General features: G+C 34.7%; 1 protein-coding gene across 1 annotated transcript in view; it reads right to left on the bottom strand.

The window, feature by feature from the left end:
- Nucleotides 1-17,030, bottom strand: part of TXNDC16 (thioredoxin domain containing 16) — a 92,823-nt gene that overhangs the window by 26,458 nt on the left and 49,335 nt on the right. The window contains exons 11-16 of the mRNA XM_061430076.1: nucleotides 16,952-17,012; nucleotides 12,539-12,656; nucleotides 8,400-8,543; nucleotides 7,592-7,651; nucleotides 2,147-2,315; nucleotides 1,680-1,816 (exon numbers count right to left, since the gene is read on the bottom strand). Coding sequence (XP_061286060.1) covers nucleotides 1,680-1,816; nucleotides 2,147-2,315; nucleotides 7,592-7,651; nucleotides 8,400-8,543; nucleotides 12,539-12,656; nucleotides 16,952-17,012 — 689 coding nt within the window. The remainder of the gene's footprint in view (nucleotides 1-1,679; nucleotides 1,817-2,146; nucleotides 2,316-7,591; nucleotides 7,652-8,399; nucleotides 8,544-12,538; nucleotides 12,657-16,951; nucleotides 17,013-17,030) is intronic.

Below are 17,030 nucleotides of genomic sequence, written 5' to 3'. Positions count from 1 at the left end.
AGCACAGGGAAATATTACAGTATCCTATGATAAACCATAATGGAAAAGAATATTAAAAAAATATATGTATATAACTGAGTCACTCGGAGGTACAGTTGAAATTAATACAACATTATAAATCAACTATCCTTCAGTAAATTAAAAAAAATTTTTTAAAAAAAAGAAATACCAATGAAGCATAAAACAAGCAACAAAAATTTGAATAAGTTTAGACAATATGTGTAAATGCCTGAAGTTCACTTAGAAGAGTCAATAGGCAAAAAAGATAAGAAGTTGTCAAAAAGAAAAAGAGACAACCCAATCATATTCAACATGCTTTATAAAATAAATAGACTATCAATAGGTAAAGTGAATAAAATAGAAAACATTTAAAAAGATATGTGTATATACATTAGCTATTCAGAAAAAGACAAACACTACATGATCTGGCTTTCATGAGGTACTAGAGTAGTAAAATTCATAGAAATGGACAGGAAAATGGTGTTTGCCAAGTGCTAGGGAAACAGGGAAAGGGAGCTGGAGAAGGAAATGGCAGCCCACTCTAGTGTTCTTGCCTGGAGAATCCCAGGGATGGGAGAGACTGGTGGGCTGCCGTCTATGGGGTTGCACAGAGTCGGACACGACTGAAGCGACTTAGCAGCAGCAGGGCAACAGGGAAAGGGAGTGCTCTTTAACGTGTCAAGCGTTTCAATTTTGTAAGATGAAAAAGTTCTGGAAATCAGAATTTGCACACAATAGAAATACAGTTAACACTAGTTAACTATACACTTATAAATGATTAAGAGGCTAAGTTTCATGTTATCTGTGTCTTATCACTCACAAATTTTAAAAAAGAATATTCAAAACAAGAAGACAATATAGCATAAGAAAATATAAAGCAACAAGAAGAGACAGGTAACTATTAACTAATCAAAATGATAAGGATTTTCTATAGCTAAAGCAATAGAAGAAATCTCAAAATGAATAAATTTGAAAAAAATTTTAACTATTACATATAAAATTACTAGGCAAAGCTAAAAAGCAAACAACAAGCTGGGGGAAATAATTGGAATATTAATCAAATGACAAAAGCTTAATATCTTTAGTATATAATAATCTCATAGTAATTCCTTAGACAAATGCTAAAACCTTTTTAAGAAAAAAATGAATAACACATATACAGTTTACAGAAGACAAAGTTATTCACCTACTGGGAATCCATAGCTATTAAATAGTCTAAAACCTACACAAAGACTCATAAATAAAAATACTCTTTACAATACAAAGCAAAAAGGAAATAAAAGAAATTATTTGTTGGTAAACAGTTAAATAAATTATGGTATATTCATCCAATCAAATATTATACAGCCATGATGTTTTTGAAGAATATTAATCACATGGAAAAATGCACCCACTTAATGTTAATAAAAACAGCAGATACTAACCTAAATACACAGTACTAGCCCAATTACATTAAAATGTATATTAATATTTAAGACATAAGTTCACAAGAAAACAGGGAAGAAATTATCTTAAAATTTAACAACTCGAAAGATTTTTATTTTTCTTCAAACTTCTTTGTATTTTCAAAATTCTCTACAATTGAGTTCTCTTTAAAAGATATTAATTCTTTAAAAAGAAAACAAGTAAACAAGCCTTCAACTATACATTATATAATTTAAATGTTCAGTTCCACTTACCTCTTGTCATGGTTGGACTAAACAGTCCCAGTACTGACATGCTAGAATAGGAAATTAGGTCTTTATATAATTCCCCATTTAAATATTCTTCTGCTTCTTGGACAGACGTAATGTTCACTGGGCATGAAATCCTGTTGCTGGATGAATATTTATAGTCAAAATTAATTTTAAAAAATACTTCTCAGCTTATAAAATATATATATATATATGTATACTGAACTTAGTATATTCCATAGGATAAACATCTGACAAAATAAAGACAACACTATTCAAAACAAAACAAAAAAAAATCAGTCTCATTAAATAAAATTTCTATCTCCCCAAAAGTGATAAAAAGTAATAGACAGGTTCTTCTCATCAGTGTTCATACTTCCTTAACCTATCCAAGGTGTGTCAAATAAGTAAGGGAATTAGGAGTTGAATAGATCTAAAACTTAAAAAATCTTAGGGTGAAGCTGAATACTTACAGTTGAATAAATTTTAAGAGATCTTCAGTTCCCAGCATACCAGTGTAAGATACCGGGTTCTGGCCTTCCTTGTACATCTTTACGACAGGAAATTCGGTAACATTTTGCTCGGTACACACATGAGACCAGTCTGCGCAGTTTACTCTAGCAAGCAGCATAGTGGATGTGCCTAAATAAAAAGAAAACGCACATTTTTATAAATGTTAATGCAGAAAACTCAGTTGTTGAGAACTGTTAATGTCTTTATATCCCGTTCTTATTTCAACTTCTCGGCAGCATGACGTACTCCTGGGGGACTCTCTCCCCTTGGTTCTTTGCAGCACCTCCTCCCATCGGCTCCAACCTCTCCCCAGCTGCCTCCTTTTGTTCCGTTTTGCAGGCTCTTCGGCCAGTGGAGTCGGGAGTTCCCTCAAGGCTCAGTTTAAGTTGCTTTCTCTTCTTTCTTCACTCTCTTTTAGACAATCTCAATAATCAACAACAACCTAATAAATCCTAAATTTATAGCTTTGGCCCAGGATCGTCAAAGTTCCAGATCCATGTATCCATACTGCCTTCTCTAGGTCCTTTTGAACAGAAACATCCTCAAACTCAAGACGTCTAAAACCAAACATGGTTTCTTTCCTCTGAACAGTAGTGAACGTTGCCATCCTGAGCAACTCTGAAAGCAAAGTATCACCTTTCACACCTCTTCATTCCTAAACCCCGCAGGTCTTACATTATCAATCCGCACGCCTTCCAATTTTACCACCTAAATTTTGAGTACCTCTTGCATCTGTCCCTTTCTCTTTACTGCCACCATTCTAGTCATCACTTCTAATTCATCTCCCAGAATTTAGTATGTCTCTACGCTGAAGCTAGAGATATCTTTTCAAAACTCAAATCTCTTTTGGTATCAGCCCACCTCTACCAATTTTACCAGTCAGGTCTTTCTCACCCTTCAGATCTCTGCATGTGTGACCATTTCAGAGAAGCCTCCACTGACACCCTGATCTACATCTGATTCTTATACTCCTAAAGGACCATGCTCTTTTCCCTACCTCATCATGGAATTATGTACTCACTTGTGTTGTATGATTTGAGCTTCCTGAGAGCAGGGACTGCGTCTGGTTTCCTCATCACTGAGTTTCCAGAATCTAGAGCAGTCCTCGTACATGAAACACCTTAAATATGTGTGTGAATATACTATCTAGGGCCTCCATGATATTTACCTAGGGCTTCTCCGATAGCTCAGACTTCCCTAATGGCTCAGACGGTAAAGTGTCTGCCTACAACGTGGGAGACCTGGGTTCGATCCCTGGATAGGAAAGATCCCCTGGAGAAGGAAATGGCAACCCACTCCAGTACTCTTGCTTGGAAAATCCCATGGACAGAGGAGCCTGGTAGGCTACAGTCCACAGGGTTGCAAAGAGTTGGACATGACTGAGCAACTTCACTTCACTTCACTTCTCTTCTCTGATAGCTCAGTTGGTAAAGAATGTGCCTGCAATGCAGGAGACCCCAGTTTGATTCCTGGGTTGGGAAGATCCCCTGGAGAAGGGATAGGTTACCCACTCCAGTATTCTTGGGTTTCCCTTGTGGCTCAGCTGGTAAACAACCCGCCTGCAATGTGGGAGACCTGTGTTCTATCCCTGGGTTGGGAAGATCCTCTGGAGAAGGGACAGGCTACCCACTCCAGTATTCTGGCCTGGAGAATTCCACAGACTGTATATTCCATGGGGTCACAAAGAGTCGGACACGACTGAGCGACTTTCACTTTTCACTTCCACATACCCAACCTGTCTCAACAGTATAATTTCATACATATTTACTTAATCTAAATAATTTCTTTTCAGCCTGAGAAAACACATAGCAGAACCTCAAAGAGAAATTCCTACTTGTTCTGTACTAATACAATTGACCCTTGGAAAACATTGTGCAGTTCCACTTACAGATCTGTTTCAATAGTCAATGCTACAGTCCCACATGACCCAAGGTTGGATGTATCCATGGATGTGGAAACTTGGATACAGAGCAGACGTGTATGCTGCTGCTGCTGCTAAGTCACTTCAGTTGTGTCCAACTCTATGTGACCCCACAGACAGCAGCCCACCAGGCTCCCCCGTCCCTGGGGTTCTCCAGGCAAGAACACTGGAGTGGGTTGCCATTTCCTTCTCCAATGCATGAAAGTGAAAAGTGAAAGTGAAGTCGCTCAGTCATGTCCGACTCTTCAGCGATCCCATGGACTGCAGCCTACCAGGCCCCTCTGTCCATGGGATTCTCCAGGCAAGAGTACTGGAGTGGGGTGCCATTGCCTTCTCCAGCAAACGTGTACACGGAGGGCCAAGCCTGTTATACTTGGATTTTCTCCTGCATGGAAAGTCAACGCCCCTAATCCCTGCATTGTCTAAGTCAACTGTATATGCAAAGTTCTCCAGTTCTCCAAAATATATAGTTAGGTGCAGAGATATCAAAAACCAAATAACAAAGTACCATAAAACTCAGCTAATGAAAGAGAGGAAGAAAATCTAATAAAAGGAAATTTTAATATAGTATTAGATCAAAGAAGGAATCTTTGTATATCAATTTAATCCTAAATTCTAAATTAGGATGTAACCTACCCGTAAGACTAAAATTGCAAAATGCAATATTTTAATATTTTATCTTCAAAAGTTTTAATACTAAAAATCCATCTTTACGTTATGATCCTAGATTCTATCTCACAGGGTCTAGTCTGTCTTATAAACCTGCTACCTAGAACAATGTCTATTACCTATTATGTATCCAGTAAAAATTTGTGAAATGTACCCTGATATTTCTTCATGAACAAATTTTCAGTGTTTACATTGAAGTATGTTAATACCTGAATATTATATGACATACAAAGATAAACCTTTATTCCTTCTAAGCTTGGATCTGTAAAGTCCTCTTCTCCTTTATGTTAGTCATTTAGTCAGTAAATGTGTAGTGGTGCATGTGCTGGTGCTTGCTCAAATGGAGTATCATACTATGCACTGCCACCAAAGGATGGAACATGGTGTCATAATAAATGTAGTTCTCTCCCTTCAATAAGCATCCTCAGTGGGTCTAGCACTGTTTTAAATGTCCCAGCAGTCCAAGCTGAAAACTTTGATGTTATCTTTAAAACTGAAATAAAGAATATTGATATATATTATTAAAAAATGATAAGGCTACTTATACTGAAGTTATCACATTTTAATTTTCTTTGCTGTAAAATGGTTTCAATACTTAATCATGTTTCAAGTGGAATAGTCTAATGTTCTAAGATTACTGTAGTATTACACTCCACGTACTTTAACAACACAGTAATTTCAAATAAGGATCCTAATTTAAAAGAAAAACAAAAACAGACATTTGCTGCCACCTTGTGACTAAGTATAAAATATTCTTCATCCTCTTGGACTAAGATTAAATAAGTGGCTTTTTCCCAAAACAACATGAAAGATTATACAACCCCCAAAGTATTACAATATTGTCCTAGTTTATAAAATTATAGTATAGGCTTTACCACAGACATAAAACATTATTGTTACCTATAGTATGCATTTCTATATGAAGCCCCATGAACTTCCAAAATAATCCACCTGATATCTAATTACTAAAAGAATTGTTATTCATAAAGAACATACTAATTGAAAAAAGAAATCAAGTCTTTAGGTTGGTGGTTAATCTTCATTTTTTATTCTACAAACACATACAACTCAGAGTCCTTGCATTGAGGGGTCAGGTCTTTATGTGGTCATTAACAGAGAAGAAAGTAAGAGAACCTCCTTCCATTTTCATTTGGTATCTAGCCAAATGGGCTGGGGAGGGGGGATAATTCTAGTATTCAGGGACATTATCCAATTACTATTTTATTATGGTTTATATTTTCCTACTTTTATATATATATAAATGGTTATATTTTATTTATATTTATATTTTATATTTATATATATGGTTACTTTTTTTATATTTTCCTACTTTTTCTTTCTTCTAGTAAGGCTGGAAAACCTAAGAGAAGAAACTTAAATCAGTCTATAGATTGCAATCATAAAGGAGAACTAGAGAGTGACAGGATTTGCTTTAAAAAAAATATTAGGGATCATATTATCTACAGACTTAATCATCCCTTCACTTGGGGAATGAAATAATCAAACGATAGATCAAATGTAGTTTGGAATTGAATGGAAGAGAAATGGATCAACAATGATTTTTTTATATCTCCGATGCTTTTATTATTATAGAACATATTGTATTTAGGGTTGACTTTCTGGAATCAACTTCTTGAATTCACAAAAGCCCCATATATATACATATATATATATATATATATATATATATATATATACACACACATATATATATACACACATACATACACACACACACACACACGTTGTATACCAGTACACCTTTTCCACAAAAAAAAATAAAATTTATGAAACTCTACTATATTTGCTAATTTATTTACTCAACAATTATTAAACACAAGATGTTCTGTAGTGTAAGACAATGCACCAAGTCCAATGAACTGAGTATAAGGCATACTTTCTTCCCATAAGGAACTTACTAAATAATAAAAGAGGCTATAAGCTAATGTCCTAAAAAACTAAATGGTGGATGCATTTCTGGAGTAGCCAAGAAAAAGCCCATTTAGCCATAACAGCTTTTATTAAAAAGAAAAACAGAGTAAGAAGAAATCATATTAAAGATACAAAGCATGATATGGACTGTCTTATTCGAATGATTAAAAAATACTATACTTACCTAATCTATTACTCTCTCTCTCTTACTAACACTAACAGGCCTCCCCACTCCTCCTTTTCTTTGCTGCGACAGTGGCATAGACATTTTGAGTTCATTGCTTGGATTACTGTTTGTCTACCACTGAATCAGGTTTCATAGAATAGTTAAAATAAAAAGATTCTGGCTATTAAGAAATTCCCTACCCATGAAAAGCTAACTGTATAGCTTCAAGAACACTGGGATCTTAGAGCCTTCATTAGACTGTGAGATATAGGTTTATCTATCAAATTTTTATTTAATAATATTTAGTATATATTTAATAATATTTAACAGTAACTGGCACATAGTAGGCACTCAATAAATGTTTGCTGAATGACTGAATTCAGCCAAAAAGTTTACTGGATTAAGTATAAAGCTATAAGACAGTTTAATGAAGACAATCAAAGGGAATGCTCCTAACAGTTTTGAAACTCATGGTTCCTTAACTTATTAACCGTGGAGTATTAACTTATACTAAAGTTATCACTTTTTAATTTTCTTTGCTGTAAAATGGTTTTAATACTTAATCATGTTTCAAGTGGAATAGTCTAATGTTCAGTATTAACTTATGTTTGTTGTGGAGACACAAACATAATAATCTGAAATTTTATGTGGTTTTCTACACCTTTAGCGAGACACAATTTTACAAATAGCTATAGCTCAGAACCAGGAAAATAATACCTTTCAGTTTAATTGCCACATCGATATAGGACTGCAGAAATGCCATGGATACTGCTTGCCCTACATTAAAATAAAAAAATAAATAGATATTACAACATACATATTTCTAAAGCATCCATACTTATATATAACAAACATATAGATTAATGGGGTATCTCAAAATTATTTTATACTAAGAAATATTCTAATATGCAGCACTCAGTATTGTCCACACATTCAAGATAGTTCCAAATACAACTAATTTTCTACATTCATATGGCAAGGAGTATAGTTGAATGGCTATTGTTTGAAGATAAAAGCAATATAATGCCTATAAACCTCCAATAACTGTTAATCTATTAAAATCATTAGCTTGATTAACAACAATTTTCCAAATTAGTAAGCTTAACATCTAGTTTAATCATAATCTTCAATTTATAATCAACTATATAATCAGGGCTTCTCTGGTGGCTCACATGGTAAAGAATCTGCCTGCAATACACGAGGCTCAGATCCCCTGGAGAAGGGATTGACAACCCACTCCAGTATTCTTGCCTGGAGAATCCCACAGGCAGAAGTGCCTGGCGGGCTACAGTCTATGGGATTGCAAAGAGTCAGATATGACTGAGCAACTACCACTTAGACTATACTATATATAATCAGTTTTACAACCCTAGAAACAGCTTCGAAGTAAATTGTTTAAAAGTGTGGGACATGAAGCTATGTCATTTTACAATGTGTAATAACAGAATGCAAAAGTAAAATCTGCCTACTTTAAGTGTCCTAATGTGCAGTACAGCAGTCACCTCTAAAGGTTCATAATACTCACAGCCAGCATAGAAAAGCACTATGCTGTCAGAAGCTGTCACTGTCGCATGAAATGTCTCTTCCGTTAATTCCAGAGTGAGTTCCAAAGGTAACTGTCTCTTTCTGTCTCTGTAAACAGTTTCTTCCACTTCATCATCTTGAATTTCTGAAATGTTTGAAGAGAAATTAATGTAAACACAAATGTACAATTTAAAATATTTAAGCTCTTCTCCCAGGCAAGCATATGAAAATTTGGCACTTCATAGAAACTCATGAATTCATACTATCTTAATATTTTAAATGCATGATATTTAGAAAACTTTCCAGTTGTCTGGCTTCCTATCTTAAATGACTCTCAGATGCTTCCTGACCTAGAAATGATCAAGTTTTAGTTAATTCCAAAAGGAATTACTTACACTTGTCAAGAAATAATATAATAAATATAAATATAAAAATAATAAACTTGTCAACAAATAACATTTGTTTCTAATCAGAATATTAATTTATAACCTAAAAAAGTCCTACCACACACGTTTGACAGTATTTCTTTTGCTTCTACTACACGGCAAGCACTGGGATGGACACTAAAGAAAGCAGTGAGCAAAGCAGACGTAGTCCCTGATCACACGGTTTCTATCTATGGAAAAATCAGTCGATAAACTCATCACTAAATAAATATGTAACTATAAACGTGATCAGTTTAAGAAGAAAGGCAAAAGATACACTGAGAGATTTTAACAGGGAGATTTAAATTGGGCAATCCAAAGTCTACCGGATAATCAAGAAAAGAACGTTTTAGACAAAGAGAACAACATATGCAAAGACTCGGAGACATAAAAGAGCTCAGCATACTCTAGGCACTGAGGGAAGGCACATTTGACTAAAGCGAAATAGACTGAAGGAATGACGTGAGAAAACTCTAGGGTTTCTAGATCATGTGTGGATCAGTCACTCAGTTGTGTTCAATTCTTTGCGACCCCATGGACTGTATGTATGTAGCCTGCCAGGCTCCTCTGTCTATGGGACTCTCCAGGCAAGAAAACAGGAGTGGGTTGCCATTTCCTCCTCCAGGGGATCTTCCGGATCTGGGATTGAACCTGCATCTCTTATGTCTCCTTCTCTTGCATTGGCAAGCAGGTTCTTTACCACTAGTACCACATGGAAAGCCATAAGAGGTCATATAAACCAAGAAATTTTTATTTTATTCTATGTGTATTAAGTTATGGGTAGATTCTGAATATGTAAAAATCGTTTCATTAACCACAATATACAGAAATATTGAATCATTATGGTATACAACTAAAACTAATATAATGTTACATATCAATTAAATCTAAAAAAAAACTTCAGTAAGACAGACAGACCCACCCACCCATTCATTCATCTATCCATTCAAATATGTAGTAAACACACATACACACACATATTCTGAATTAACAAATGTCCTGTTGGAAGTTTGTACAGATCATATGGTAACAATGGAGGCACATCCAACTTGATTAGAGACAATTAAAGCTTCCTAGAAGTTGACACTAGCTGAACATTATTAAAAGAAAAATGAAACTTAAGGAGGCAGTAGAGGCATATGAGTAAAACGAACAGCATGTACAAAGCAACAGTGGCATGAAGAAGCATGATGAAACTGGAAATCTGCATGTCGACTAAGCATCTGATATTAACAATTCTTAACCATGTAGATGAAGTAATAGCATTATGTTAATTTTAAAAGAATCCTTACATGTCTGAAATACAGAGAAATATTTATGGATGAATTTATATGTTTGGAATTAGGTGCAAAATAATAAGTAAAGGGCTATGAATGTAACAGGATTAGCCACTGACTGATGGTAGTTGAGTGAGGCCAGGAAATGGTTATCTGGAGGTTTGTTCTATTATCCTATTTTATGATACATTTATAATTCTCTGTAATAACATATTAAAAAGAAAGGAAGTGAGAAAGACAATGCATTCAGAAAACTAAATTATTATTTTCCATATGATTTCCAATACCATAAAAGACTATATCTAGATTTTAGTATCACATCAGCAATTTTTAGCTGTGTGACTCTAGTAAATTACATAACTCTAGGAATTTCAGTGTTCAAACCTGTGAACCATAAGACTTACACTATTAATTTTAAGATACTTTAAAATATCACATTCTATGACACTAAAAGTTATGCCCTCAATGTCAAAATTAATGAAGGCCAATTTTCTCATTTACAGTATTTTCTTATTATTCACATATTTTCATTTTCCTGCCAGTCCATTCTTATTTCCTAATCCATCCTTTCTTCTCTTACCTTGTTCTAACACCTTTCTGCTTTCCCATTCTCTTAATAAGCCACTTAAGTTTATAAATATATTCACTCCTCAGCTCTACATTTCACCTACTTATCAACATGTATATATATTCTTTTTAGTCACATAAGTGTTTTTCATACTCTTTTTGTAGAACCCAGTTCATTTAATTCTGACTCACTGTGTGTTCATTTCCTCTGAAGAGCATTTTTCTTTATATTTCACTTTTTCATGGTAACAAAGTCTTTCCAAACCTCATCTATTTTTCCTAATTAATGAGAAGGAATGAAAATAAGAGGGCAATTGTGTATTTGGGCACAACATCATACTATATTACAAGTCAATATGGATTACAAACATAGGAAATTAAGACCAAACACCCCCACCCCCAAAACACAAGAACTGGGCTGACGAGCAAAGACAGGAGAGAGAAAAAACGAGAAGGCAGCACCAGAGGGCAAGCTATCTTGAAGCCAGAGTCACTAAGTAAAACGAGACATGGCAACAAAATTTTGAAAAAGGCAACTTCCGCTGAGGACAGGAATCCTGTTAAAACTGACACCTGGATGGTTCCTGTAACTTTGAAAGTTTGAATATATGAACGATGATAGGAACAAAGCAAGGACCAAGAGACCAGAACACAGACCTGCCTGTATAATGATGATGCTATGGAGAAGAACTCCGGCTTAAATCATCAGCAGTTCTAACCTCTGTATACCAGAAAACTAGAGCAGTGCTCAAACCATGAGGCTGGTCATGTACCAGTTAAAGCTCAGAGGCCTTACTAAATTTATAATACAGATTTTGATCATCATAATAAACTGATCTCATGAAAAGAATATGCAAATTCCTTCCTTCCTGGGACTCATAACAACAGGACTACATAAAAAGTATTTACTCAACGGGACTCATGATAAAAATTCAATAATTTACTAAACGGGATACATTTAGTAAATGCACAAGACATAATCCCTGCCTTAGAAGTTTATAATAGACCAGTACAGAAGGGAGAAAAGCAAATGAGCAATTTCAGAATAGGATATGTTATAAAGAAGTATCAGGAATGATAATGGTCACAAATGAAATTTCAAGTCAGAATGCTCCACATGCCATTTGTGACTTTGTGCAGATCATTTAACTCTGCCAAAACACAGATTTTTCATCTACAATGAAGGTGACCTCAACTAACTCAGAGGAAAACAATCAAAGTAAATAATGTGTGGGAAATAGCCTTGAAAACTATAGAATACTTCAAAACATAGGTGATAGAACAATAAAAAGAAAAACAAAATTGGCAAAATTCTGTTAAAATTAATTTAAATTATTTTGACATTATGGTAAAATTAATTTAATGTTAAAATACTAATGTTAAATGTTTAAATGTTAAAACAATAATTATTTTTAACGTTATTAAAAATAACGTTAAAAATAAGTATAAAAGTGTTATCAAAGTTTACTCCTTTTACTGTTAACAACTGGATTCATTTACAACTACAAATATAACTATATTCATCAGAATTTCATACCCTAATAGGAATAACAAAAATAAATATCATATTGTGGCTCCTGGGTCCTTTTTAAACATGGAATAGACCAGGAGCACTGAAGGAACTGATCTGGAGGATAAAGGCACAGGCGGAAAGAGAGAAGCCTGATATATAACAATGAAAGGTATCACACTAAGCAAAATAGAGCATCCTTGTATCTTTTCACCTAATCAACTTGCTAAAATGTGATTCCAAATTTCTTCAGGTCTCTTCATATTCTTGAATGTGAAAGTTAATTCACTGAAATTTCACTGACCTTAAGGATGCTGGGCAGAAATGGGAGGGGAACATGAGCATCAAAAAAACACATTACCTATGTTTAGCTCTGCCATGTCTTCATATTTGACCATTTCCTCAACGTTCATGGTACTTTCCAGATGGAATACTATTAAATCAATATGACTTAACGCCAAAAATTCCACTTGCGTGTCCTAGAAATACATTAATTTTAAAAGATATGACTAGAATATAATGAACCATTCTAATATATTTTACTTGTTTGACACTAAAATGAAATTAAACTTGTGAATTTCAATTTTAATATTTAAAAATAAAAATGGGAAATTAACTCCAAAATATTAAAAGTATCTAAGCATTACAGAAAGATAGTGCATACTACTAGAAAAGAAGGCAAAACATGGAACTGGAAAGTCTCATTTGCTTCTTGTCACAGTTACATTCTGCTGAAATCTGAAGTATTTTACCTGTAACAGTAAGTCCTACCTCAATACAAGATACAAATATATGCAATTTTATTGCAAATAGCACCAAAGTTCTTTTGATATTTTACATGACTTAGTGACCAAATCACTACCACCACTCAAAATAATACTTAATCTAAAATAAGTCCACTAGAGAGGCCCCTGGTGGCCTAGCAGTTAGGATTGGGGCTTTTACTGCCCTGGCCTGGGTTCAATCCCTGGTTGGGGAATTTAGATCTCACAAGTTGTGTGGCATGGCCAAAAAGAAGGGGGAAAAAGTAATTTAATAAAAATAAATAAATAAATAATTCCACTACAAAGTTCAATTGACTGTTTAGCCATAAACATAAAAATAATACCTGGCTCCAGGTATTTTAAGAATACCAAATTATTTTCCATTGAAATTATTCTATTAAAATTTCTTACACTAAGGCTCAACCAAAACTTTTTTAAAACATGAAATTTTAGGCCACTAGATTATTTCAGTAATCATCCCTGCTGCAATCTCACAATCAAACTTGCACGGATGAGGAGTTGTTTCTTATGGATGAGCAAAGAAAATGGTTTCTGGAGATGGAATCTACTTCTGGTGAAGCAGTTCTAAAGATCGTTGATATGAGAACAAAAGATTGAGAATCTTACAAAAACTTAGTTGATAGAGCAGCAGCGGAGTCTGAGGGGATTGACTCCAATTTTGAAAGAAGTTCTACTGTGGGTAAAATTCTACCTAGTAGTATTGCATACTACAGAGAAATCATTTGTGAAAGGAAGAGTCAATAAATGTGGCAAGCTTCATTGTTATCTTATTTTAAGAAATTGCCACAGCTACCCCAACCTTCAGCAACTACTGCCTTGATCACTCAGCAGCCATCAGCGTCAAGGCAGGGCCCTCCATGAGCAAAAAGATTACAACTCACTACAGGCTCAGATGATGGTTAGCATTTTTTAGCAGTAACTATTTTTTAACTAAAGCTACATACATTGATTTTTTTAGACATAATGCTATTGCACACTTAACAGACTACAGTATAGTATAAACATAACTTTCATATGTACTGGGAAAACAGCATGAACTTTAATTCTTCATTAAAACCTTTTTCCCAATAACAAAGTAATGTCCTATTTTGGAATCCTTTATCTAATAGTAAAAAAAAAAAAATAGTTTCAGTAAGTATTCTTTCCATTACCTGGTCTAAAAGCAAAGCATAATGACCTCACAATACACATATTTGAACAATATTACAGTTCTCAAAGTATTTTCCTATTTGGTCTTACAAAATTTCTTATAAGTTAGAAGGAGAGGTTTTATAACTATTTCACAAATGAGAAAACTGAGCTTGAAGAAGTTAATTCAGTTATCTGGGCCCAGAACTAGCAGCAATGGAGTCAAGTCTTCTGACTTTTTAACTCAGTATTCATCAGTCACTTCAGTTCAGTTGTTCAGTCGTGTCCGACTCTTTGCAACCCCATGGACTGCAGCATGCCAGGCTTCCCTGTCCATCACCAACTCCCAGAGTTTACTCAAACTCATGTCCATCGAGTTGGTGATGCCATCCAACCATCTCATCCTCTGTTGTCCCGTTCTCCTCCTGCCTTCAATCTTTCCCAGCATCAGGGTCTTTTCCAGTGAGTCAGTTCTTTGCATCAGGTGGCCAAAGTATTGGAGTTTCAGCTCAGCATCAGTCCTTCCAATGAATATTCAGGACTGATTTCCTTTAGGACTGACTGGTTTGATCTCCTTGCAGTCCAAGGGACTCAAGAGTCTTCTCCAACACCACAGTTCAAAAGCATCAATTCTTCGGCGCTCAGCTTTCTTTATAGTCCAACTCCCACATCCATACATGACTACTGGGAAAACCATAGCTTTGACTAGATGGACCTTTGTCAGCAAAGTAATGTCTCTGCTTTCTAATATGCTATCTAGGTTGGTCATAACTTTTCTTCCAAGGAGCAAGCGTCTTTTTATTTCATGGCTGCAGTCAGCATCTGCAGTGATTTTGGAGCCCCCAAAATAAAGTCTCTCACTGTTTCCATTGTTTCCCCATCTATTTGCCACGGAGTGATGGGACCAGATGCCATGATCTTAGTTTTTTGAATGTTGAGTTTTAAGCCAGCTTTTTCACTCTCCTCTTTCACTTTCATCAAGAGGCTCTTTTTTAGTTCCTCTTCACTTTCTGCCATAAGGGTGGTGTCATCTGCATATCTGAGGTCATTGATATTTCTCCCAGCAATCTTGATAACTGAATCCAGTAGTCATACCATAGACTTATGCAAGAGAATTTAAGTTTAAACTATCTGACCATTTGTAAACATATCAACAATTTTTTAGCATATGTTTAAAATATTTAGAAGATATTCCAAAGAGTTCTTAATTAAGAAAAATTTTGGGAAATTTTTAAGAATTTAAAAAATTCAAAAATTTAAGAAATTTACAAAGGAAATACAGGTGATCTCACTAGTCAAAGTTATCAAAGACATGCAAATTAATATGGAAACTTTTTTTGTGTATAGAAATAATTTTTTTTAAAGATTACTACTCAGTACTGGCAAAGATGTATAAAGAACAAGGAATTCTAAATCCTTCTGGTAAAATAATATTTCTGGAAGGAAATTTGACTGTGTATTTTAAAAGTCTTTAAAATTCCCATTAACATGTACACACTGCTATATTTAAAATAAAATGCCTTTCCATGGGAGAAAAGAAAGAAAAATCACATTCAGAAAAAAAAATATGAAAGTCAATTAACTTCACACATGAAAAGTAAATCAGTAGAATCCAAAGAAAACAAAAACCCTAATCTGAAAAGATACATGCACTCCAGGCTTCATAGTAGCATTATTTACAGTAGCCGATATGGAAGCAACCTAAGTGCCTATGAACAGACAAGTGGGTAAAGAAGATGTGGCATACATATGCAATGAAATATCGCTCTGCCATAAAAAACGAATGAAATTTTGTCATTTCCAGTAACATAGATGGACCTGGATGATATCATGCTCAACGAAATAAGTCAGGCAGAAAAAGACAAATGCTGTACATTATCACTTATATGTGGAATTTAAAACATAAAACAAATTAATGAATATAACAAAACAGAAACAGACTCACAGACACAGAGTACAAACTCATGGTTACCAGTAGAAAGAGGGAATGGGGGAGGGGATTAAGAGGTAAAAACTATCATGAATAAAATAAATAAGTCACAAGGATATATTGTACAGCATAAGGAATACAGCCAATAGTTTATAATAAGTTTAAATGAAATATAATCTATAAAATTTTTAAATCACAAAAAAGATTAATTAAAGTGGTTAAGGCCCGAGCTCTGAAAAAAGAAAAATCTCATTTAACAAAATTTACTTCCAGAAATTTAGCAAAGGGAAATAAATCAGTGATGTCCAAAACAGTGTTTAAAGGCAGGCATCACAGCACAATACCAAGTAATGAAATACAACTGTATGTGAAAGGTGGGATGAATACAGCATGAACCTAAATTTCTTTTAAAATATGCATATGTAGATATACATATTGGAGAAGGCAATGGCACCTCACGCCAGTACTCTTGCCTGGCAAATCCCATGGACGGAGGAGCCTGGTGGGCTGCAGTCCATGGGGTTGCTAAGAGTCAGACACAACTGAGCGACTTCACTTTCACTTTTCACTTTCATGTATTGGAGAAGGAAACAGCAACACACTCCAGTGTTCTTGCCTGGAGAATCCCAGGATGGGGGAGCCTGGTGGGCTGCCATCTCTGGAGTCGCACAGAGTCAGACACGACTGAAGTGACTTAGCGCAGCAGCAGCATCAGATACACATATAATTATATAAATATACAAACACACACAGAAAAAGAGATTAACAAATGAAAATAACACACAACAGTTGAAAATGTTAACAACAGTTATCTCTGAATAGTGAAAATTCATAGAATTTTCCTGTAATAAGCATATGTTACTTTAGGACCATGTGTATTAACCTCTTTTAAATAAGCACACGTTATCGACCAATATAGAAAATGACCAACCTCTTCTGCTCTTCTGATGATAACATTAGTATCGTGAGGAATGTCCACTTCCAAAGAGTCCCTTTATCAAAATGGAAAT

This window comes from Bos javanicus, chromosome 10 (genome assembly GCF_032452875.1).
Source record: "Bos javanicus breed banteng chromosome 10, ARS-OSU_banteng_1.0, whole genome shotgun sequence".
Taxonomy (NCBI): domain Eukaryota; kingdom Metazoa; phylum Chordata; class Mammalia; order Artiodactyla; family Bovidae; genus Bos; species Bos javanicus.
This window is presented reverse-complemented; position numbering and strand designations above follow the sequence as displayed.